The sequence below is a fragment of the Protopterus annectens genome, chromosome 3.part1, assembly GCF_019279795.1.
Source record: "Protopterus annectens isolate FY-2018-M chromosome 3.part1, PAN1.0, whole genome shotgun sequence".
In the NCBI taxonomy this organism is placed as follows: domain Eukaryota; kingdom Metazoa; phylum Chordata; order Ceratodontiformes; family Protopteridae; genus Protopterus; species Protopterus annectens.
In genome coordinates, this window is record NC_056732.1 from 1544195033 (window position 1) to 1544218953 (window position 23921).

The window sequence follows — 23921 nt, forward strand, 5'->3', positions numbered from 1 at the left end:
AATACTGCAGTGGCAAAGCCAGCTCTGGATTTAGAGAAAATTGGCAAATGATAATGCTTGGTGAAAGTATGTACAGAACTCCAGGTAGCAGCTTCTAGGATGTCCCTGGTAGGGACGCCTCTGGGAAAGGCTGTAGAGGTAGATGCAGCCCTGGTGGAGTGAGGTCTGATCCCTTAGGGGATAGGTTTTCCATGGTGCTTATAGCAGAAAAGAATACAATGGCCTATCCATTTGGAAATGGTTTGCTTTGAAATAGCCTTCCCCTCTGCCACTGCAGCAAATGCTACCAGCATTTGTACAGATTTCCTTTGAGGCTTAGTCCTGTCCAAGTAGAATCTGAGTTGTCTGTGCACATCTAAGGAATGCAGTATCCATTTCCCTTTGTTCTGTGGATTGGGAAAGAAGGTTGACAGATGAATCGACTGATTAAGAGCCACACTGGATACCACCTTGGGCATGAAGGATGGATTGGTTCTGAGGGACACCCTGTCCGCATGAAAGATGATGAAAGGCTCCACTGCCATAAGGCCCTGTAATTCAGATACCCTTCTAGCTGAAGTGATTGCTAAAAGGAAAGCTGTTTTCCAAGAAAGAAATTTTAAGTCTGCAATAGAAGCTGGCTCGAAAGGAGGTAGAGTGAGTTTCTCCAAAACAAAGTTAAGGTCCTAGGCTGGGGTTGGAGCTCTCCTGGGTGGTCTCAAATTTTTGGCCCCTCTGAGGAACTGCTTGAACAGTGGATGAGAGAAGAGGGAGGGGTTCTGTGTTATAATGAGGTGTGGATTTTAATGGAGGAAAAAGACAGGCCCTTGTGAAGCATCTCAGTTAAGTATAGTAAAATCTGAGGTAAATTGGGTGCTGCTGTGCTCCTCCCTTGAGATTGGTTCCAGGCACAGAATCTTTTCAATTTTTCAGCATAGGATTTTCTAGTGCAAGGCCTCCTTGCCTCTAAAATGACATCCATCACAGGTTTACTGAGGGATGGTAAAGGAGAGTTTATGTAATTAGTCAGGCTGCAAGATTCAGTGTTAGAAGCTGAGGGTGCCGAATCTGGTTCTCCTGCAGAGACAACAGGGAAGGAGTCTGAGGCATGTGCCAAGGGGATAACCATGAGACACTGTGCAGGAGGGGGTATCAGTGTTGGCATGGCCAATCTGGAGCAATCAAAATCATCCTTGGTTTGTCCTGTTTGATTTTTAGTAGTACTTTGGAGAGCAGAGGCAGAGGGGGAAGGCATAGACTGATAGGTTTTTCCAGCTGAAGGACAGAGCATCCACTTTCCAGGCTTATTTGTGGGGAGTCCTTGTGCAAAATTTGTCCAATTGATAGTTCTGAGGAGAGGCAAACAAGTCTATATCTGGGCTCCCCATTTGCTTGTCAACATGTTGAAAATCCTTGGTTCCAGTTTCCACTCGTGTGGGTCCATGAGGTTTCTGCTTAGTCCAGCTGCCAGTGTATTTAACTTTCCTGGCAGGAATTGAGGTCTACAGAGGCGTTAAGAATGTGTACCTTCCTGCTTGCCATCTTGGAAGTTGTATTCAAGCTTTCTCCCAGTAATATAATTTGTTGACAGGGTACCAGGTGTGATTTAAATCTAGTATTGCCACCCAGGCATCTTTGCCTAGCATAGGAGAAGAATTGGTGAAGAGTCAGCATCTTGATTTTTGAATCTCCAAAAGGAGAAATCTGGAGACAGTTTACCATGAGATTTCCTTTTATACCTCTCAGATTCCCACTGCTTAGTCCTCCTGTGTCACCTGGGACTGAAACCTGGGGTTCTTTTTGCTGTGTCTTGGCTTCTGGGCTTCAGAAAGGGAAGGAAAGGACCAATTCAATGGGCCAATGCCTAGGGCCAATGCCTAGGGTAGGGAGCTGAAGTTTTCTCAACCCTTTCAACAGTTTAGATTTAGCTTTTTCTTTATCTATTTTTAAGAACCTCCCAGCTTTGTTTGCCAAATAGGTGGTCCATTTAAGGGAGCATCAAACAATTTAGCTTTAACATGATCAAATCAACATCATTTTCTGTTTGTAGTATCTGTCAGGTTTTCTGGAAGCAGAAGGCAGGGAATCAGGTGCCAAACTAGATTCCGAGAAAGCATCATCAACAATGTCTAGTACAGGAGGAATAACCAAAGGCCTATGCTGAGGTAGGAGAAGGAAATCCCTAACCCTCTTTTTTGAATCAGAAAATTCCTGGCTTTCCCAGTGGAAATGCTCCCTTAGAGTATGTAAGGTTTCCCTAAAAGAAAAATCCTCTGGAGGGGAAGCAGAGGGAATGGAGTCCTCTGCATCAGAATCCTCATAAGTAGATAAGGGCAAATCCAGATCATCAGAAGAATAAGAAAATACAGAATCCTGGTCAGAAGATTCATAAACCACTTTAGTCCTACGCCTCTTAGCGGGGGGGGGGGTGGCTACCCCTGATTAATGTTATTAGATCTTCAGCCATTCTTATCATTTGTTTTTTAGGCATAGAGGCCTGAGCATGTGGACTGGGCGTCAGTTTTTTAGGCATGGTGAATACACCCTCAGAAGCTGGTGCCTGCACAGTGGCTCCAGACCCATCCAAGGTAGAGACATCCACGGGTTCCATAGTTGAAGCATCTCGCGGCATACCGGACTCTGAATGGGTCTCAGTAGAGGCCTGAAAATCAGAAGTAGTGGGTATCACGGGCTGCGAAAGCGACTCACTGAGTACCGGCAAACTGGCGACTGGCTTAGGAGAAGCGTCATTGGCAGTTTTGAACCTTGGCGACCTGTCTCTGTCTTTATCTTTGCATTTTTTTGGAATCCCTGTAGTCGGATGGCTAACCAGTGACATTTCTGCATAATTAAACTGAGAACTGAAATATTTAGAGGCAAAAATATACTGACGATGGATAGTGAGCTGATTAAATAAAGCACAAAACCAACAGCAAGGTATGTCATGGTCAGGACCTAGGCAAGGAATACAGTATGAATGAAAATCTTTATGAGGTATTTGCTTAACACAAGTAATGCAATTACTGACTTTTACTGACATCGGTAAGGAGCAAGAAAAAGTTTCCCCAATGGGGTACTTAGCTTTAGTTGAAGACTTTGGTTCTGAAACTCGAAAACAAACATTTCAGGAGTTGGCCGACTGGTACTTGCGAACTGCTTCTGCTTCAGGCACCACACGGCAAGAAAGACTGATGTAATGGCATTGGCTGCATGTTTTATACCCCTGATGACCTGACGTCATGGAAGAAGGGACAGCAACTGATGCAGGACCCAAGACTTTGTTAATCAGGCCGACTGAGGGCTACCTGCAAGCAGATAACCCAAATGCAATGACTGCAACAGTGAAACACAAAGAACATCGGGTAATTCTGGTACTGTTTGTTTTGTGGATATGCAGGAGGTCCATCAAAGTGGTGTCGGACAATGCCCTGTATGCCAGGCATAGATCACTCCTCAAAAGCATGTAGGAGACAGAATACAAGTATAGGGCCTTGAGACGGCCTGCACAGGACATATTACTGATGCCCTGTATTCTTTTAGTGAGGAACCTCTGTGGACATTCCATTTGTTGGATATGCCTGTTTAACTACATACCAAAGGGGGGCAGTGTACTCAATGATAGGTCTGATGCATGAAAATAAAGTGGAACAATGACTTCCTTGGACTTAGATGCCATACCTTGTTTATAAGTTGAGCAACATAGAATGATTTCCTCACCACTGTAGACATGTGATGATCAAAGGCTAGATTACTATCTATGTGTGTCCCTAAGTCCCTGACTACTGGGTCAACTCTAAGGGGTGTGTTGTCAATATGATAGTTACCAGGGATGGATAACTTCTCAAAGGATACTATTATACATTTCTTGGTATTTAGTTTTAGTCCATGACTTTGACACCAGTTGTTTGTCTGTGTCAGCCCCTCCTGGAGAACATTTGTGTCAGTGTGAGATTCAATGACAGCTCCTAATTTGCAATCATCTGCAAATTTAGTCAGCCAGAGACCAATGACATTGGCCTTGACTTCTGAGAAGTAAATGCCGAAAGGGGAGGTCGAAGGGCTGATCCCTGAGGGACTGCACTTGTGACTGGCCTCTTTGTAAGAGGTGGACTCCCCAATTCTAACTTCCTGTGTCTTGTCTATGAGCCAGTTGGCTATCCACCAGGTGAGATATGGGTTTGTACCTAACCTCTTAAGTTTGCCAACAATGCCCAAGTGCGGTAATGTGTCAAATGCCTTGGCCAGGTCAAGCTAGGCAGTGTGAATGATTTTGCCCTCATCCATTGCTTTCAAAAAAGTCCACCATGTTGAGTAGGCATGATCTGCCCATTATGAAACCAAACTGGGTTGGGTCCAGTGTCTGGAGGTTTACTATATTTCTGTTGATCATCTCCATGATAATTCTTTTCATGGCTTAACATATAAGACAAGTGAGACTTATGGGTCTGTAGTTTCCAGGGTCTGTAGATGGCCCATCTTTGTGCACAGGGATGACTGTTGCCTTTCTCCATTCATGAGGCATGAAGCCTGTTTGAAGGCTAGAGTTAAATAGTAATTTCAGAGGGCCTGATAGGCCATGTTTCATGCTACTGAGATGATATGACAACTGATACATTTTATGATTAAAAAAATGCCTTACTGATAAATGTAACTGCATTATCCGGCGTATCATTTCTAGGTAAACAAGCATTAGTCAGTGAATTAATTTTCTTTTGAAAATCAAGCCTGATGCAATTATATGTATGCCTCCTACCCACGATGAAATTAGTTCATAATTGTTTCATTCATATATGTATATATGTATATAAAGAAAATATTTCTCCTGTAAGCCAGTGTCTGTCTTTTTATCTCAGACTGCATGTGATACGTTCTGCATAGATAATGATGATGAGAATTTTGGCAGCTCAGTTTTCTCAAATGAACAGATCTGGCATCCAGACAGATACCGTGTGAAGATAACTGCAGACTACCCAGATATAGTATCAGGTATGACTGCCTACTTGTGTATTCTATTTGTATTCTATTTGTATCATCCATGAAGAGTTATTGGAAAAATAATACCTAAATATGTTAAGTATTTTATAATATCAACAGTTGTAGCCCTAAAACAGATATTCACTTTTTGACCTTTACTTTTATTATAAACCATTACATTTGTTTCCACTGCATTTATTGGTAAGCCTAATGCTACTATGCATTAGTCAAGGCTCCTCACAATGTAGCTAAGACAAGTGTGTCATCAGCATCTCCAACTAGTGCAGACATTTTTAGACTTTATCAATATAAATTAAAAGCAACCACAGAGCTATCAAATAGCCTTGCCATTACAGTTTTATTTGCTTTGTATGTCTTAGTTAGAGGCCCCTACATAGATATTTTACCCAAAATTATAACCAAACCTTTGAAAAAATATCTGCAATTATTTTCCATCATATATTTGTGTTAATATTATCAGATGCTGATTCAAAAACAACTGGTCTGACATATAAGTGCATATTTGAAACTACACACCTGCCATTTGTTGAAACAACATAAACACATCAATTGTACAGTGTTTAGGAAAATGCACAAATTAATCACAATATATACGTTATTGCATAAACCTGAGTTTTCTACTCTAGTAATACTTTGGATATGAATGTTTTAAATGAATTGTCAAGTAAGGTGACTGATCTCCAGCATCTAGGGTGGTTCAGTATACCTTTCTTAAAAATGGGTACAGTAATTATGAGGATTCTTGTTCATACACATTCTATTGAGTTGTGTCAGTAACTGTGCACACTTCTCATATTGCTGTATTGTTTATTCCATCTCAGCACGTGACTTTCATATTTTTAATATTTGCGTTTTTGTCTCACTTCTACTTCAGTGAATGTACTCCTGAAGTATGACCAGCATACTGTTTTGATTCTTTTGATATATCTGAATCAGTTTCATCTTGTGCCCTGTTATACTTCCCACTATGATATGTAGTTATTTTTTTCTCATCTATGTGTTCATCACCTGTAAGTTTATTCTTTATTTATTTATTTTTTTCAATTTTTTTCCAAAATGTTCTACCGTCACTTCTTGTAATTATATCCATAATCTAATTCCATTTTGACTTTGCATTACTCTTTCTTGTCTTTAATATAACTGCTATGACTGAAAAATGATATTCAAGCATACTTTTTGAAATGTCTTCCTTTTTTATGAATTTATTTTTTGTAGATATTCTCACTCTCTAAACATTTTTGAATAAAACAACCTTTTGATGATTAAGTCTTTTGTTTGTCTTCAACATGCCACTTTCTAAAAGCTTATCTCTATACTATAATCTGTTTCTAGTATCACAACCTTCTGTTATATTGATCAAAATGTCATTCATTTTACCACCAATCCACTTATATTGATCCATTATAAATTCAGCAAATATGTCTTTCATAATTCTGTCTACATGTTCGGCTTCTTTTTATTTTGAATATATATAACGCTGAGGAAAACATTCACATTCACATCTAAAAGGTCATAACATGGTTCAGCAACTGCACAGTTGCTGAGAAGAAGAAGAAACTACAGAGGGTAGAGAGGGTGGCTGAGAAAATCTTGGGCATAAACCTCCCTTCTAGTTAGGAGCTTTTCATTACAAGAACAAAAGAGGACACATAAAATACTTGCTGATTCGACCCATCTGGCCCACAACTGGTTCTCACAACTTGCACCTGGAAGGAGGTACCGCAGCATCTGCTGTAGGACTACCAGATTCAGGAACAGTTTGTATTCTACAGCTGTGAGACTTATTAATACGGATACCAACCATAACACTTGATACATTGAAACCTCTTTTTTTCATTTAATCCTGTTGCTCTGAGCAATTACTGTCAGCATTACTATTATGCAATATGATGGCTACACTGAGTCACGTCTAAGGTTAACAAGTGTAATACAGTTACTAAACAGCTGCTATTCACTAGTCTCTATTTATTACCTATCTTAACAATGTAGGGGCTTGGTTTGTGTTTTGTGTCTTTCGGCTTTTCCTGGTTAGGGGCCGCCACAGCGGAACTCCGGTCTGTTAATGATTGGCAGTTGATTTTTACATACCGGCTTGCCAGGCCTGACGCACAACCTTCAATGAAGGTACGCTCATTCACGCATGTCTCCATGCAGAAGATGCTCTAGCTAAGAATCGAACCGGACAGTGTCTTACTGTGAGGTGACAACGCTACCGCAGTACCACCACCGTGGGTTTGGTGGTATTTATTTATTAGTTATCACTGGATAATGGGTATTGAATGTGTTTAAGTAATTTGAACTACCTCTTGCATGTCGTACGTGTTATTTTCTTTCTTATGTTATTCTTTGATACCGCTGTATGTATGTTATTTACACTGCATTTCTCTCATGAGCTGACATTTGTAATTTCGTTTAGGCTGCACTTGTGTGATCCTAAATGACAATAAAGTTTCTTTGAATCTTTGAAAAAAGGGACTTCATCAGACTGTGAACATCAGTTGAGCTCTGCAGCTTATATATCATGCCCATAATCACATAATCGGACATTGTCCCATTATCAAATAAGCATATGCATTGTTATGGTAAGCACATAACTTTTGTATCTGATGTAGTCTTTTTTGTCCTTTCCTCAACCACTAGGACACAGTCCCCAGCTAGACTAACCCCAGGGTGGTTTCATGGAAGGATATTCCAGAGTATTGTAGAATCAAAAGCTACCCTGTTTCTAGAAAGAATATCCAGCTTCTAATGAGCTATAAAAATATGAACAGTGGATCAAATAGCAGCAGCATAAACGTCACCTGCAGATGTTCAGGATAGGAAGGCAGATGAGGTGGATACTCACTTTGTAGAATGAGCTCGAGGTAGTCTTGGAAGAGACAAACCCTTTTGTCTTAAACATAAGAAAAGCAATCAGAGAGACACTGTGCTAATGTGACTCTTGATACCAGCTGTCCCAGTTTAGCCCTTGAAAAGGAAAGGAATAACTGATTCAACTTTCTAAACATTTTTGTTCTATGGAGATAACATTTCAGCTGTCTATAAACATTTAACAAATGAAAGATATATTCCCCTTTATTAGAAGATTTTGGAAAGAAAACTGGTAAATTAATGTACTGGTTAAAGGCAAATTCAGAAGCTATCTTTGGAAGAAAAGAAGGGTTACTGTGAACAGAAACCTGGTCTTTATGAAAGATACTATAACTTGTCTGGGAAGACAAAGCCTGGAGTTCAGATACTCATCTAGCAGATGTAATGGCAAATGAAAAAATTGTTTTCCAGGTCAAAAATTTAGTTCAGCATTTGCTGCTGGTTCATACAGAAACTGAGTTAAAGTCTGTAAAAGAATTGTCAAACTCCATGGAGAAGTAGGATCCTTGGTAAGAGGTCTGAGTTAAAACATGCCTTTGAGAAAAGCTATGCATAGTTTAAGAGAGGCCAATGATAAATTATCTTTACCAATGCGGTAACTGGACAATTCAGTCAGTTGTGCTTTGATTGTGGAGTAACTTCTGCTTGTATGGAAGATGGAGGCAAGAAAATCTAAGAATGTTGGAATGGTGCTAAAAACAGTCTAGGTGCATGTCTCATTTGTCCAAATAGAGCATCTTTTCCATTTGTTTTTGTATATCTTTCCAGTGTAATCCTTTTGGGAAAAAGTAAGAATACTCAGAAGCTGGGAAAGAGACTGGATTGTCTAGTCATCACTGGAAGCTGAGAAACTAAGCAGTTAACATGAGGGATTGTATATCCGGGTGATGTAGTCCAAAAAAGTGAGACAGCAGATCTGGAGATGGATCCACAGCTCAAGGACCCCCTATTTTGTGACATCACAGTGACATCCGCATTGATGGGACACCCACCCAGATGACTTAAGTCAGACTTAAAAAGGAGGGAGAAAAGCACACAGCTAATTGCACTGCTAGGCTGCTGCGCTGCATACCAGTATTGTGATGAAAAGATGAATATGGCATTTTTCTCCAGTTATTTTTATTCTATGTTCCTAAACCTAATTTATGATGATCCATGGGATAAAAAGGTCAAGAGCTAGCAGCCTGTGCACTCCAAAAAATGTAAGCAGTTATCTTAATAACATCACTGCTCATTCAGCTCAATTGATCTTAACATTCCCTGCATTTTGAAAGTTTTTCAAAAACTGTGTGTACTACTGGGGGCTGACAGGTACTCAGTTGTTATGTTAAGATGTATTTTTTTTTTTCGTTTTTCGGATAGGGAAGTTTTCAGTCCTGTAGCTGCCTCTGTTGGGTGGGGGGGTCAATTGAGAGCTAAGTGTTACCCCCTGTGTGATATTTCAGATGCTAGTACTTAAAGATCTTGTACTGTCCAACTGACCTCCCACTCTTTTTTCTTTACATGTCACATATGCAAAAATGGATAAAGGGGTTGTGCTTCCACACAACAATGCTCTAATACAAGTTCTTAAGAAGCAGCAGACTGGACGCCGCTATGCAGTTGTAAAATGAAATCACATGTGCCTAGCACACTTTGCCATTTTGAACATGGCAAAAGTTTTATTTTGTTTTTTTTCAATGGTCCCCCTGACAGAGAATTAAGTAAAAAAAAAATAATGTTGGCAAACTGCAAAGCCCAAAAAGCAAGATGGACAAATTTTTTTCATGAATACGTTTCACATATAGAGAGAGAGGATATACAAATCAGGAGCAGTAATTGCTAGCAGTATTATACACAATGGTGAAGTTCTAAAATCAATCTTACTAATGCACAATGCAACACTGGGGCAAGAGCAGAGTATTATTTTTTTTTAAATCTTGCTATAAGATTTTTTTGTCACTGCTTGGTAGTTGGTAGGATAGTTAAAATGTTGTAGTAGCTAGTAGTTAGTAGTGTATCCGTTCAGCCCCCTTCGCTTTATACATTTCCTCTCCTCTCCTCTGGCGGCACAAAAAAAACGGACTTCATGAGTTTAATTTTTTAACTGGACAATTTGTCTGAAAACGGACAAGGAGGGTATATCAGATGAGGCCAAAGGAAGGACAGCCACACCTGGTGAAGCCTACATGGAGCAATGAGGATCACCTTCCTCTTTTATAGATGTGTTTCCTGTAGAAATTTGGCTATGAGGGGCATAGCAAGTTAAGTATAAAGGAGACTGGAAGGGCCAATCATGAATCAAAGTGTCTCTCTGTTATTCTCCTCTGGTGGAATATGGGAAAATTCCTGCTGCATTTGAAACTGTGGGCACAGGAGAAGAGATCACAGAATGTCAGGCCTCAGTGGTGAAACTGTGGGCACAGGAGAAGAGATCACAGAATGTCAGGCCTCAGTGGTGAAACTGTGGGCACAGGAAAAGAGATCACAGAATGCCTGGCCTCAGTGGTGAAACTGTGGGCACAGGAAAAGAGATCACAGAATGCCTGGCCTCAGTGGTGAAACTGTGGGCACAGGAAAAGAGATCACAGAATGTCTGGCCTCAGTGGTGAAAATTTCTTTTCTGCTAATGAAGGATTGAAAGACGACTCGTGAAGCAGAAAAATAGATCTGCTCAGTCTGCCTGCTAAAATGCTGAACTTCCCTGGGATGTGCTTTGCCAAAAGAAAGTGGTTGGAAGAGATCAGCCACTGTTATAATCTAACTGCTTCCCAACAAAATGGATAAGAGCAGGTTTCCCCTTTTTTGATGTACCAGACTACTGACATGTTATTACTCTGTATGTTAACTGTCCCTGAAGAGTGGATATCTTGAAATGCCTGCAATGCTAGGAGAACTACACTTATCTCTAGGATATTGATATGAAGCTTGGCCTCTAAGGGGGCCATGTGTCCTGGACTGCATGTCAGAGATAATGACCCCAAACTCCAACTGGTAACAGTCCATGGTCATTGAGGCCTTAGGCAAAGGTAGGACAAAGGGGCAGCTCTGACAAACATCTGGTGCTTGGATCCACCAAGAGGCATAGTGTTTGCAGACTTTTGTCACTCAAATGGGAAAGGTCATGGGATGATGATTCATAGACCATTGTACCATTAAGGTACACTGTAGTGCTCTCATATAGAAACTTGCCAGAGGCAAAAGTCTTGTAGAGGCCACCACTGAAGCAAGGAGCTGAAGGACCAACCTGGCTGGTGGTGACTGAAGAGACAATAGTATTATGGTCTGATGTTGTAACTTGGATAGTCTGGATTGAGGGAATCATGCCACTTGAGAAATATTATCCATATGAGCAACTATGCATTCCACATCTTGATTGAGCCAGAGGTGAGATTATTTTGTAGTTGATTGTGATGCCCAGATGAAAATATAAATGGAGCAAGTAGTTCCTGGCATGTATCAGAACAGGTCTGGTGGGAGTAGTGGGGAGCCAGTCACCGAGGTAAGGAAACACATGGAATTCCAACAAGCTGAGATGTGCTGCAACCACTGTCATACATTTGATGAACTTTGGGGGGGGGGCTGGCGTGACACCAAAAGGCAGGACTCTGAACTGAAAATGACTGGCTCTTAGCCAAAAGTGAAGGTATATCCTGTATTGTATGTCTATGTTAATGTGATGCTGCGCATCCTCAAGATCTATGGAGTACACACAATCATCCTTCTTCAAAAGAGGGAGAATGGACTGCACTATGACCATTCAGAACTTTGAGTGTTTAACAATCTGGATCAAGCGACTTAGGTCCAATATTGGCCTGAGGTCCTCAGTTTTCTTCGCCACCAAAAAGATTCTCAAGTAAGTTCTGAACCCTTGCTGGTCTGGTGGGACCTCTTGGATGACTCTTTTTATTAGCAGCTTTTGTATTTCTAAGGCTGTGTCTTTCTTCTGATGGGGGTGGTACGTCAGAAATATTTCTTGAATGAGGGGAGGGTAAAAGGAATTTAGTAACCTCTGGTAATTATCTTTTGCACCCAGATGACTTTGGTGGTGGACATCCAAGCCTCTGGGTGCAATGATAAGTTCTCCCCAACAGCCTCCAGAGTGCAGCAGTTGGGCAACCATTCAAGAAAAGTGACCTCTGAAGCCTTGGTTTTGCTGTCCCCCCTTTGCCACATGAGTGATATCTGCCATTATAGTTCCATCCTCTGTCAAGGGGGATCTGTCTCCATAGGAGTCCTGAAAAAACCCTTGTGATTTCCAGAACCACATCTTTCTGCCCCCATTTCTGGCTTCTTGAAAAGGTCCTTTGTGTGGTAGAAAAACATATCCCTATGTCAGATAGGGTTTTTCTATCCCGTTCACTCCTGAAGAGAGTCTCTTTAACTTTGGGACCCAAAGAAGGTAGTTCTATCAAAGGGTGCAGTGATGAAGGACAACTTGTAGGGTTCCATAAAGTTATAAAGGAGCATCTAGGCATGCCACCTAATGGTAATGCCTGAGGCGCCTCCCAGAAAGCACCTTCTGTAATGTGCAAAATCAGATTTATGGAAGCACTTGACAGGGAATGAAGGGTAGCCAGCTGCAAAGAGATGGAATTTTTATCCTCCACCGACATGGACCCTAAAGGGATTTGGTAATCTCCTTTGTCAGATCCCACTGGAATTTTGTGACATGTGCCAGGTTATTCAGTGACTGTAGGGCAAAGGTCACTGAAGCAAAAATTCACTTTCCAAATGTATTCAGGGCCCTAGATTCTCTGGTCAGAAGGACATTCCTTGTCAAGTTCCTTTTTAGTGGCTGCTGCAACCACCATGGAGTCATATGAAAGACACCTGCTCCAATGTGCATGCTCCTTGGGTAAAACAAGATACTTGTCTGGCTTTTGAGAATAGGGACTGCAGTATCCAGATCCTTCCAAGCCTGGTGGGAAATGAGGTCCACAATTTCATTTGCAAAGGGTACCACCCAGAATGTAGCTCAGTTAGTTACAAAGTCCTCAAGAAACACCAATTCATCCTGGGAAGGGGTTTTGGAAGACCAACCACCTTTCTGCCTAAGAAGCTTGAGAATTTCTCAGAATGAGAAGTCCTCAAGGTGTGATCTGAGGGCCCACTCCCCTTCATTGAGGTCCATGTCTTCTGTTAAAGATTCCTGTGGGGAATCACTGTGCCTCCTCTTGCATGTACACTTCCCAAGAACATCCTCATAGGGTTGATCCAAGTTGGATAGAGAAGTGTGTGGGGAGTCCTGCAAAAGGACTGTCTCAAAGTTAGAATGGAGAGGCTGCCCCAATAGGACAGAATGAGTAAGCTCAACATGCAGGGCAGACAGTTTTGGAGGGGGAGGACCTGAGATATTAAGGACATCTTGTCTCCAGTCATGTAGATAGCTCTCTTCACTGCCTCAAATGCAGAACCCAATGGAGAGCCCAGGATTGCCCCAGTAGGAGCCAAAGCTACCTGCCTGGAGAAATCCAATACTTCTCCACAACTCTGCCTCAATACAGAAGTTGGCATTGAACTATCCAGTGCTGAAGCTTTGAGGGGAAGGAATGGCTCTGAAAGCCTTGGAGTCGATCCCCTACCCCTGGACCCAGTGCAGAAGCTACAGCTCCAAGATCCCCCTGACTATGGCAAAATTGGTGCCAGTTGAATCAGAGAAGACACTGGAGTGGATGCAGGCCAAGCCTTTGCATATGACCCAGACAATTCCAGAAATCTGGGATTCAGACTCTCCAAAGCCAAAAGATGGATTGGAGTAAGAGTTATTAAAGTTGCTTGGGTTGGTCTGAAGCTCACAGATTCAATGGAAGACAGAGACAGAATTCTTCCAACTGAATTTTGAGCCCTGTGAAATTTTCTCATCATCCTATCCACATCTGCTTAGGACAAGCTCCTGGTAGACCTCAAGGATGAGGAGGCAGATGGAGATCTAGAAACCCTATGGGCAATTTCTTGTAAAAATGGAGAATGTAGCCTAGAGGAAATTGACTCTGGACAGAACCAGGGTTGTCTATGGGGAGCAGACTTACACAATGATAATGTTGGAGCCGATAAGGTAGACACAGCAGAGTTCTTAGATATTTTGGATGTTGTAGCCAAGGTTAGTGGCGAGTGAGGAAAGCCATTCATGGGGCATTTCCTTGACTCCTTGGGTTTTTTTCAGACTCTTCTCCCTCTGAGATTTTTCTATTAGTTTCTTTGTAGAGAGGGAAGCTACATATACTGGGGAACAGGATGAAGGTAATAGACCCTTAAGCAATAACTTGTTCCTGCACTCAATGAAGGCTCTGTGATTGAAGCCAAAAAAAATCTCTTACTCAACTTCAAGATGTGCAGCTGCAAGACAACATACACACAACAAGTGGACGTCAGAGTTAGGTATCTTGTGCCCACATGACAAACATTTTTTAAAACCCTTAGGTGTGTCCGACACTCATAGCAGCTAAAAAAATAAAAGAGTCTTAAAAGGAATGTATTAACAACAGCTACAACAGTATTAAAGTACAGTACAAGACAAAGTTGCCAGCAATGGTAAATAAGGTATTTGCAACAAGTTGGGAAAGAAAATACCAGCAATGGTACAAAGACTACTAGAAAATTAGTACATAGGAAGAAGAATGCAAGAAGAATGGATGGAGAGACGCAAGGCCTAGAGTAAAATAACAGCATTAATAACTACCAATAATAAGATTTGTCTATATTATTTTTTAAATCAAGGGAGGAAGAGAGGAAGAAAGGTTTAAAGACCTTGTAAGAAAGAGGTCCTATCAAAAAAATGGAATATCACTTATGTCTCAAAATCTTGAGCCATGTTAACCATTTCTATTTACTGAAATGGCAAATGAGATCTGGGGTACTCTGGCACTTGATAGAGAATTATGGGTAAGGGGAGGAGCTTCAGCTACAAATCCAAAGTCTGGGAAGTGGCCAAAGTCAGATCAGAAACCCAATGGTTGAGGAACAGATGAAAGAGAAATCAGATCACAGTATAACTTATGGGCCACAGGATGTATGAATACACAGCAATATTCATGCTAGGGCTGTGTGCACATTACTAATCAAGCATGTTCCATATCAGATCACAATGCAGATTTATAATGCACTACTGTGAAAAAATTACCATTAAATAAACAGACATAATAATAACATGCTACTGATCTGTAAGTCAAACTCGACATGTTTGTTAGCAGCAGATAAAGGACTTGTATGAATTTCAAATATTCAGTTAGGCCAATTTTTTAGAATGATATGTATATTTATATATATATATTTATATCACCAAATATTAAACACTCAGAGGAAACCAAAGAAAAGTGACCATTTTTAGAACAAATATAAAAATGATTGAAAACTATTAAAAAAAAAAAAAAAGTAATATTTTTTTTAGTGAGCAAGTCCCCCTGTACACCCCACACCTCCTATAAATATATACAAAATCCAAGATTGCACAACATTAGGATAAGGACAAATGCCCTGATTCCACTGCAATGCGATCTTCCATGGAATGCCTCAAACACAAGTAAATACAGTGTTCACTTTTCTGAGCAATTGCTCTTATTTACAAAGAGCTCACTCTTCTGTTTGTTTCCTGAACTACAACTGTATATATGTGTATATCTATATCTATATCTATATATATATATATCTATATATCTATATATATATATATATATATATATATATATATATATATATATATATATATATATATATATAAATATGTAGGTTTACTATCAAACTTTAGAATGAAGGTTCAGCTAACATGGTTAATTGGTTAATTTTAGTTTTAGATATATATATATATATATATATATATATATATATATATATATATATATATATATATACATGGAGGACATAACACTAAAAGCGCTCTTGGTCAAGAGGCATTACCATGAAATAAAACGGTTTACAACCTTAGTTGTCAAATGAATGAAACACTAATACCATCAAAATATTACAGAGACAACTGTGCTTGCAAATTAGCATGAGTGCACAACATTTCAAAAACATTCCCCTAAAGAAACTATGAATACAACTGAATATGTATACAGTGATAAATACTTACAGATATGTTACGCCATATTAATTGATTTTTATGGCACGTAACCCTTCATAAATTTAAATCTCTCTGAAATTATTTCTTTTAGTGCATTGTGTTCTTGTATGCCAAAGTTCTTTAATACGATCATACTTATAGAGTGACTACTACTCAATGTGAAAAACATAAACTGATGATTTCCACTACAACTAAACTGTTAACAGTAAAAATGTGTAGCATAAGTCTCATCACCCATATACAACTCTAATAAAGTATATATAAAATGTGGATGCTGTAGTATTCTTAGTTATGACCACAAGATATTCTCAATTAGCCTTTTAAACTATTCATCACATTTAGTCAAGAGTCTGCAGTTTAGGAGATGGCGAAATTCCACCTAGAACTTTCTTTCTAAATTCATCAACTTTATTTTATAGTTTTATGAGAACGTCCATAACCACACACAAATCAGCCATTCTCTTCTGTTAAAGTCAATTCACCTGCCTATGCCATCCATCAATGGAATTCTATGTTCTGGGTTGGTAAAATATGGTAAGATCACAAACATTCCAAAACATTATTATAAAAATAGGAGGAATTATCTTTTAATAATGTCTCTTGTGTTGAACTTTCAAGGTTTACTGAATAGGCAAATTTTATCAAAATACTTCAAAAAAGACAGACCTACACCTGGAAGCTGATGTGCTATGTCTTTTAATGCAGAAAATTACCTCTTCAATACTGATAAATGCTAATGTAAGAGTTTTATTTTTAACATTCATTTGAAAATTAATGACTGACCCTTAATGTACAAACATAAAATATAAATGTTCCTCCAAATAATTTGTGCTAGATGGAAGAAGCAACCTTTGCTTTCCACACAACTTATGTTTTTATTAATGTTTTTTTAAAGCAACAGTTTTAAAATTGTGTAAGACAACTTTAATAATTTGGATAAGTGCAGAGTAGATTAAGTAGATCAAATACACCCTGCCAAAGTTAATTATAATCCCTGTACAAGTTTGTCAACATAAGAACAAATAACAGCTGCTCACTCTTAGCAATGCCACTAACCTCTATATTACCATGTTAACTGTATAAATGGTGACAAATTCTACCTTACCTGTGTTAGGAGAGTTACATCCAACAAGTTTTCTGCATTTCTGCAGATGCCAAATTATTTATGTTTATAACTGTACTAAATACAGTGACTGTTATTCCACAAGTACTGTCTCTGAGTTTCTTACTGTCAAACTCATCTTCTTTCAGTTTCCAGTGAGATATCTCAAGCTTTTTAAAAACTTATGCTACTGCTACCAAATTCAGTACATTGCTTTTTTGTGGTGTCTGTGTACCTACCGTAATAAGCATTTCATACTTGTCATAAATATTGCTGCTTCTGCTAAACTACTGACCGTAATATCATCCACTACAATATACGGTGCATTTTTCAATTCTACAGCTGTAACTTGTCAATGCACTGCCATACTGTCTCGTTCAACTTCCACATCAGGCAAATGGTAGTGTCCAAAATAGTTAGGAAGTAGTTCTCCAGATAAAGATGGTGCAGTCAGACATCACCTTTACATTTTTCAGACTGTTTTATCTACAAGCTCAGTGTTTTTAGTTCATTGTTTAATTAAATGCCACGGTGGTGGAGCGGTAGCATTGTCCCCTCACAGCAAGAGATTCTCCCATTCGATTCTCGGCTGGAGCGCTTTCTGTGTGGAGTCTGCATGTCCTCCCCACGGTCGAGTGGCCTTCGAAAGACATGCGTGAATGGGAGTGCCTTCGTTGAAGGTTAGACGTCAAGCTGGCACCTCGGCACCATAAAAATCTACTGCCAATCATTAGCGGACCGGAGTAACGCTGTAGCGATCCCTAACTGGGAAAAGCCGAAAGAAGAAGTTTACTTAAATTGTAAAAAAAATCCATCACTTTGTAACATATCCTGTATGCGAAGTGACTGTAATGTAGTATACACATCTCCCAGTATTCCTGGCACATGATGGCCTTCACAGCTCTCTTTTCTTCAAATGACATGATACATAGCAACAAAAATGCATCATATGTCTTACCTTTTGTAGTCTAAGTTACATACCACTTGTTGACACTTTGACAGCCTGATAAATCATGTTAAATAATTGTGTTTTCAATAAATTGCAGTTCTAGCATTCTTAGTTGATCAAAAGTATGTGTGTGTGTGTGTGTATGTGTGTGTGTGTGTGTGTGTGTGTGTGTGTGTGTGTGTGTGTGTGTGTGTGTGTGTGTGTGTGTGTGTGTGTGTGAGCAAGTGCTGATGTATGAGAGAGAAAGAGAACAGATTCATTGACTAATGACTCTTCACAGATAAAGAAGGCATTCATTCAATATTTTAGTGATGTATATTATTATTATTGATTTTGGAAATTTTTTTACTAATTGTATGGTTACATTTTCACTTTAGCTCTTTCACAGCTGCACAAACGCAAGGTCTTTTCCTCCACAGTACTTTCTAGGGAGAACCTGCAGAGTGAAAAGTCAAGGTAAGTGATGTGGAATATATTGGTTATTATAAAACTTACTGCTTCCTTACCTCAACCCCAACATGCTAAAATAATTTTAGCAATGAAAAACACAATGTTTCATTAGTACTACATATATTTTGACTGTTCTGGAGAATTGTTCTTGGTATGGTTTGGCTAAATACTCTAAAAAAGATGCCTACACTGGTCTTGCTTCTGTCATAGTTGCTCTGCCAATTACCCATTTATAGATGCCACTTAAAAATTATCTCATGCAGACAGAATTTGTTGGCAGTAAGGACTGCTGACCACTTAACCAACCATGTTTTCCAGTTACTCTGTCTAATGAATTAGTTGCACATTTTACTTTACTAATATCATCTTATTTTTTCTTCTTCCGTTTCCCACCCCTTTTATTAACTATCTTGTATTAGTCACATCCAGGCCATACCTTTTAACTGTCCAGATTTTTGCAGAATGTCCACTTTTTTGGCTCCAATTTTTGGTCTCTTCCTCATAAAGTTTGTAATTTTCTGTCAAATCAGTTGGGACTGAAGTCACTAAATAATACCATATATTTGAGTTTCAGACTTCATATCCTAAGGAAAATGCATGCTAACACAATTCTAGTTATTCTAGCAATTTTCTAAGCATAAAAGAGCAATATATAAAGTCTGTCCTTATTTTTGGGCATTTGTCCCACATTATTTTAGGCTTTGTTCAGATTTCTTGTGCTAGGAAGTTGAGAGGAATGATCCAAACCTGTATAGTTTCCTTAACTTTCCCTAGCACTACCAGAATGCTTCTTAAAGGAGCCATTGGCTTTGGCTTTTCATAAGTGCAGAGTATATTTTATACTGCAGTCTGTTACTGCTTTCAATAGCAGCAGTTAGAACACAAAGAGTTTTCATAGTGGTGTAATCTTCACCTTTTATAATAGTTGATGGATGTCTTATTCACTGGCCTTACCAGTGCTTCTGTTTATTACTGTTCCGACAGAGCTGTCAGTTATGTTTTTCTAGTATTTTTGTTTTGTGTGTGTGCACGGGCACGCACATGTGTGTGTTGCTTTTTTTTGGGGGGGGGTGCTGTTTTACTTGTTTTCAGTTCTCTCATTGATTGACCTTTTTGTGTAAAACAATTATTATCATTCACTGGCCTTAATTGTTAACTATAAATACTATGAATGATGCAGCCTATTTCCTTTCTTTTACAACTGAATATAAGAGCTACCGGCTTCAAGTTTTGATTGCTACTATCATGTAAATACTATGTCATTCATTTTTGTCTTTTCTATGTGAAGATTACATAAGCCACTGTTCACTTTTCTAGACAAAAATGTGTCAAGTTGCTTTCTACTAAATTGGTTATAAACAGAAAAATAATAATCTGACATTGTAATCACATGGGCTGCGCCTGAAACTTGTGCACTAAGATCAATGTAGTACCTCAGTAAACAAACTTAAATAAATATCCCAAGTATGCAGGTGAAGACACTGCAGTATATGTCATTATGCAGCTGAAATAAAAATGATTACTAATGTGAAATCTGCTTGTAAGGACAGAATTACTTGTGACACAGAATCTGTTATTTTTGTTCTTTGGTAACCGTGCAGTCTGTTTTATATTGGTAAAACTAACAGGAAATTTTGTGTTAAAATGCAGGAACATTTTAGGGACATTAAGAGTTATACTGGAGAAGACTCAGTTGCAGAATACTTCAGTGCTTGTCAAGAAAATCTATAGGTGTTACTGTTCTGTGCCAGGAGTCCAAAAATGAGACTCCACACCCTGCAGCCTCTCCTCACCCTTGAGAATACAGACATCTGTGTACTTACTGTGACATGCTTTAAATTTGTAGAGAGCATTCTGGCAGTACAGGTTATAATTTCACCCACACAGTAAGACCTGTTACTGGACAGGATGAGATAAAAGGTGGAGATGGATCAAGTTATATCAAAATATACACAACTCAAGGCTGGTAAAGCAGTACAATGTGCTTGAGCTTCTACACTTCGAAATTATCATCGCCAAAGCCCCATACTAAATCCTTGCGAACCATAGGCTCCCTCCATGACTCAGGAAACCAATAACACATACATAAGCATACAGGAGACACTGTCCATTCAGCCCAGCACTACATGTATAGGCAACTTTCACTTCCCCACTATAAACTGAAAATCATACACGACCCTTGACAAGCATGTCCAGAGATTCCTGGACTTTGTAAATATGATTATCTTGGAACAGATTTACCGTACTCCCACTAGGGGTACTAACATCCAAGATCTAGTCCTCACCAACAGGGTGGAACACTGCATCCCCCTGAATGTATTGTCCTCAATAGTCAGGTCACACCATAAAGCTGCCTCTTTCAAATAATAATAATAATAATCTCACTCATTTGTTAACCAGATAGGCCTACTGCATACACAGTTCACTTTTCAGGAGTGACCTGGGTGCAATATCTAAAGTGACTAACTCAGGGTCAGACAGTAGGCAAAACAGGGCTGAAGGAATCAAACTGTGTACAATGGTAACTACATCTCAATGTGTTAACCCTCTGTGCCTACTGCCAGATTAAAAATAAAACCTGGGACACTAGGAAATCCTGGACTTTAAGAAGTTTTTTTCACGGCAAACTTTCTACTTCTAAGTGATACCCTGTCAAACTTTCAAGCCCTCCAAACACAGGCAGCTTCATTGCCGACACTGAGTCTTTCTCAAGATCCCTCTACAATCATGTATATATAACTTATAGAGGCAACTACCTGAAATAAAGTCATAACAAACAAAAAAGAAACAACTAATCTGGTGGAACCACAACATCAGGAGATTATTATTATTATTATTATTATTGTTGTTGTTGTTAAAGTATTTGTTCACTGGAAAAGTGGAATGGTCTACTGACACTTCTCAACCACAATCTGAACTCAAAGAGCAGAAGATACATCATAGTCTTTAAAGCAAAAATAATATCTACATAATGACTATAAAGCAAAATTCAGTAATGAAAAGGTCAAGTCTGAGTACATGAGAAAAAAATATATAAACCAAGTAAGCTAAGATATGCCTAAAATACAGTGCAGTCATACTTATAATATATAAACTCCTATGTGCATGTGAACTATTTGTGTATAACAGGCCACATTAAGAGGCTGAGAAAAGTTTATTAAATGTATTCTATTATTCATGATATGGGATGGTAGGTTACCCAACCACTGTAATGGTAGCAGATGCAGATAGATTCAGTAAAGAGATGTGCTTTAAGCACATCATTGAAACTTTTAATGGTTTCTATGTTTTTGTTATCTATAGGCAGGTTTTTCCAGGTAGCACGCCCCAGTCTTGAGAAGGCTTTCTCATCTACAGCATGCACAGCATACTATGGAGAAACCGTTGTCCTGAGTACTTATGAGTACATAAGGGTTGTCTTGTAAAGGTAGTTTCACTCTTAAAGGAGGTTGGTGACTGTGTTTTAGCACCTTGTAAATTATAGTACTTAGAAGAAAAGTGGCCCTATGAGGCACTGAAAACCATTTGGAATTTTTTAGCAACGTTCAATGTTGCATTTGAGGGTCTGCTAACAGAATGAGTCTGTTTATTTTATCTTCAGCACTCTACTTTCTTTAAGTATTGTGGGTTGAATGCATAACGAGAAAAGCAAGGGTATACTTAAGTGGGTGAAAAGAGGCGACTGATCCTATAACGTGGTTTTAACCGAGCAAAGACTTTATTTGTTACAAAATCTGTGTGTGTGGTAAAGGAGAAGGTAGGGTTAAGTATTAGGACTAGGTACCTCTGTTCAGTGACATTAAGTGCTATGTTCACATTAAGACCTATTAAGGGAATAGCAGGAATAGTGGGTATGTTCTTGGCTGAGGCAAACACAATGGCATTGGTTTTATTAAGTTTAATTACTACTAATTACTATTTAGTTTGTAGTGGACCAGGTGGATAACTGGGTGAAATTGTCCTGTAACTTGGTTAGCAGGTCAGAGTGGCTAGGAGTGAATTGCAGGAACATCATATCGTATCATTTTATTTTATTTATATATTTTATTTCACATTTGATTACTGGGAAATTCCAGCTAGGGATAAATCCTATTTTTAGCAGAGGCCTGGGGTGAAGACCCAATGCAAACTGTATATATATGATCTTGGAAACACACACGTAGTAAAACAAATTTACAATAAATTATAGAAATGACAGAAATAGAGAAGAAAAAAAAGCATGATTGCATATGCATATATAAATATCTAAATATCTTTGACTGTTAAGGAGAAAGAAATGATAAGATACAGAAGGTGCAAAAAGAAACTTGACAGTAAGAAGAATATTATACGACAGTGGTTTTCAATCTGGTGTGCCTCTAGATGTCGCCAGGTGTGCCACGAGATTTGTAAAAAGGATAGTTAGCCTTTTAAAACTTAAGGATTACTTCACTCACCTGCTGTTCCTACCACCAAAAATGTTCGTCCACAACCCAACAAAAGCCACTTTGCCTCCCTTTTATTTTGAATTAAGTAAATGCCAGAATTATCACAGAGGCAAGGTACTGTGGCAGAGATGGTCTGACTAGCCCGAAAACACATGGGTACAAAACACAATGCTGCAGTCTTGGCTATGCTCAAGAACAATAGACTCCTATTGGTGGAGGAACTAGCAAATGACATAACTTCTCTTGGGATTTCTGCATCAGTATTTGAACGGATGGTGCCCACTCTATGTCATGAAGTGTGGAAGGATTTGTTACACTGGCTCAAAAAAAGAACACTAGAATTATTTGTACTCATTGTTTTCTCCACAGAGAAGTACTAGCATCAAAATCATTGGTATTCGAGCTGAAAAAAGTACTAGAAGAGAATTCATAATTGTCAGTTATACAAAAAACAGGCCGTTACTATCAAGATTGTTTGCAACACTATTTTCCCCAATGGAAGCTTTTCACACGTAGTTGTTATTCCATACAGAAGTTAACATTCCATACAATATTAACAATGAAATAACAGCCCCAGATTACAACAGTATATGAAAAGACAGGAAATCTAGAAAGGGAGGAGGAGTTACTATATTATTTTAAAAAATCACCAAATTCTATACCATGTAGACATAAACATTCCTAAATTTGACAACACTGAACTTATCTTTGCAAATTAAAAATTTACCCCCAAAAAACACATTAATATTATTGGTGGTTATATCCCACCAGGAAACAATATCCCTCACTCTGGAAAACATACTACTCTGGAAATCCAATTCTATCCCACAAGAAACAATTCTGATGGGATACTTCAATACAGATTGGCTTAACTGCTCCTCAGAAAATCCATCTTCCCACATAAACCTCCATGGGTTTACTCATCACCTCCCCTACAAGGACTGGTAAATCTTCCAAAAGACACTCAATTCTTGATTGGATTTTAGTTAGCAACCCCTCTCAGGCATCTCTATCAGGTTGTCCACCAGACAGTCTAAGTGACCATCAGCCAACCTTCCGTCTTAGGACTTGGACTCACCAAGTCATCCAACCCACCTTCTGCTTAAT

The 23921-nt window shown here is 39.0% G+C and overlaps 1 protein-coding gene across 1 annotated transcript in view; it reads left to right on the forward strand.

The window, feature by feature from the left end:
* The window catches only part of LOC122798558 (nitric oxide synthase, brain-like), a 638878-nt gene that overhangs the window by 426506 nt on the left and 188451 nt on the right, over positions 1 to 23921 (forward strand). Inside the window, exons 17-18 of the mRNA XM_044067612.1 lie at positions 4833 to 4965; positions 18315 to 18393. Of these exons, the coding sequence (XP_043923547.1) occupies positions 4833 to 4965; positions 18315 to 18393 (212 nt within the window). The remainder of the gene's footprint in view (positions 1 to 4832; positions 4966 to 18314; positions 18394 to 23921) is intronic.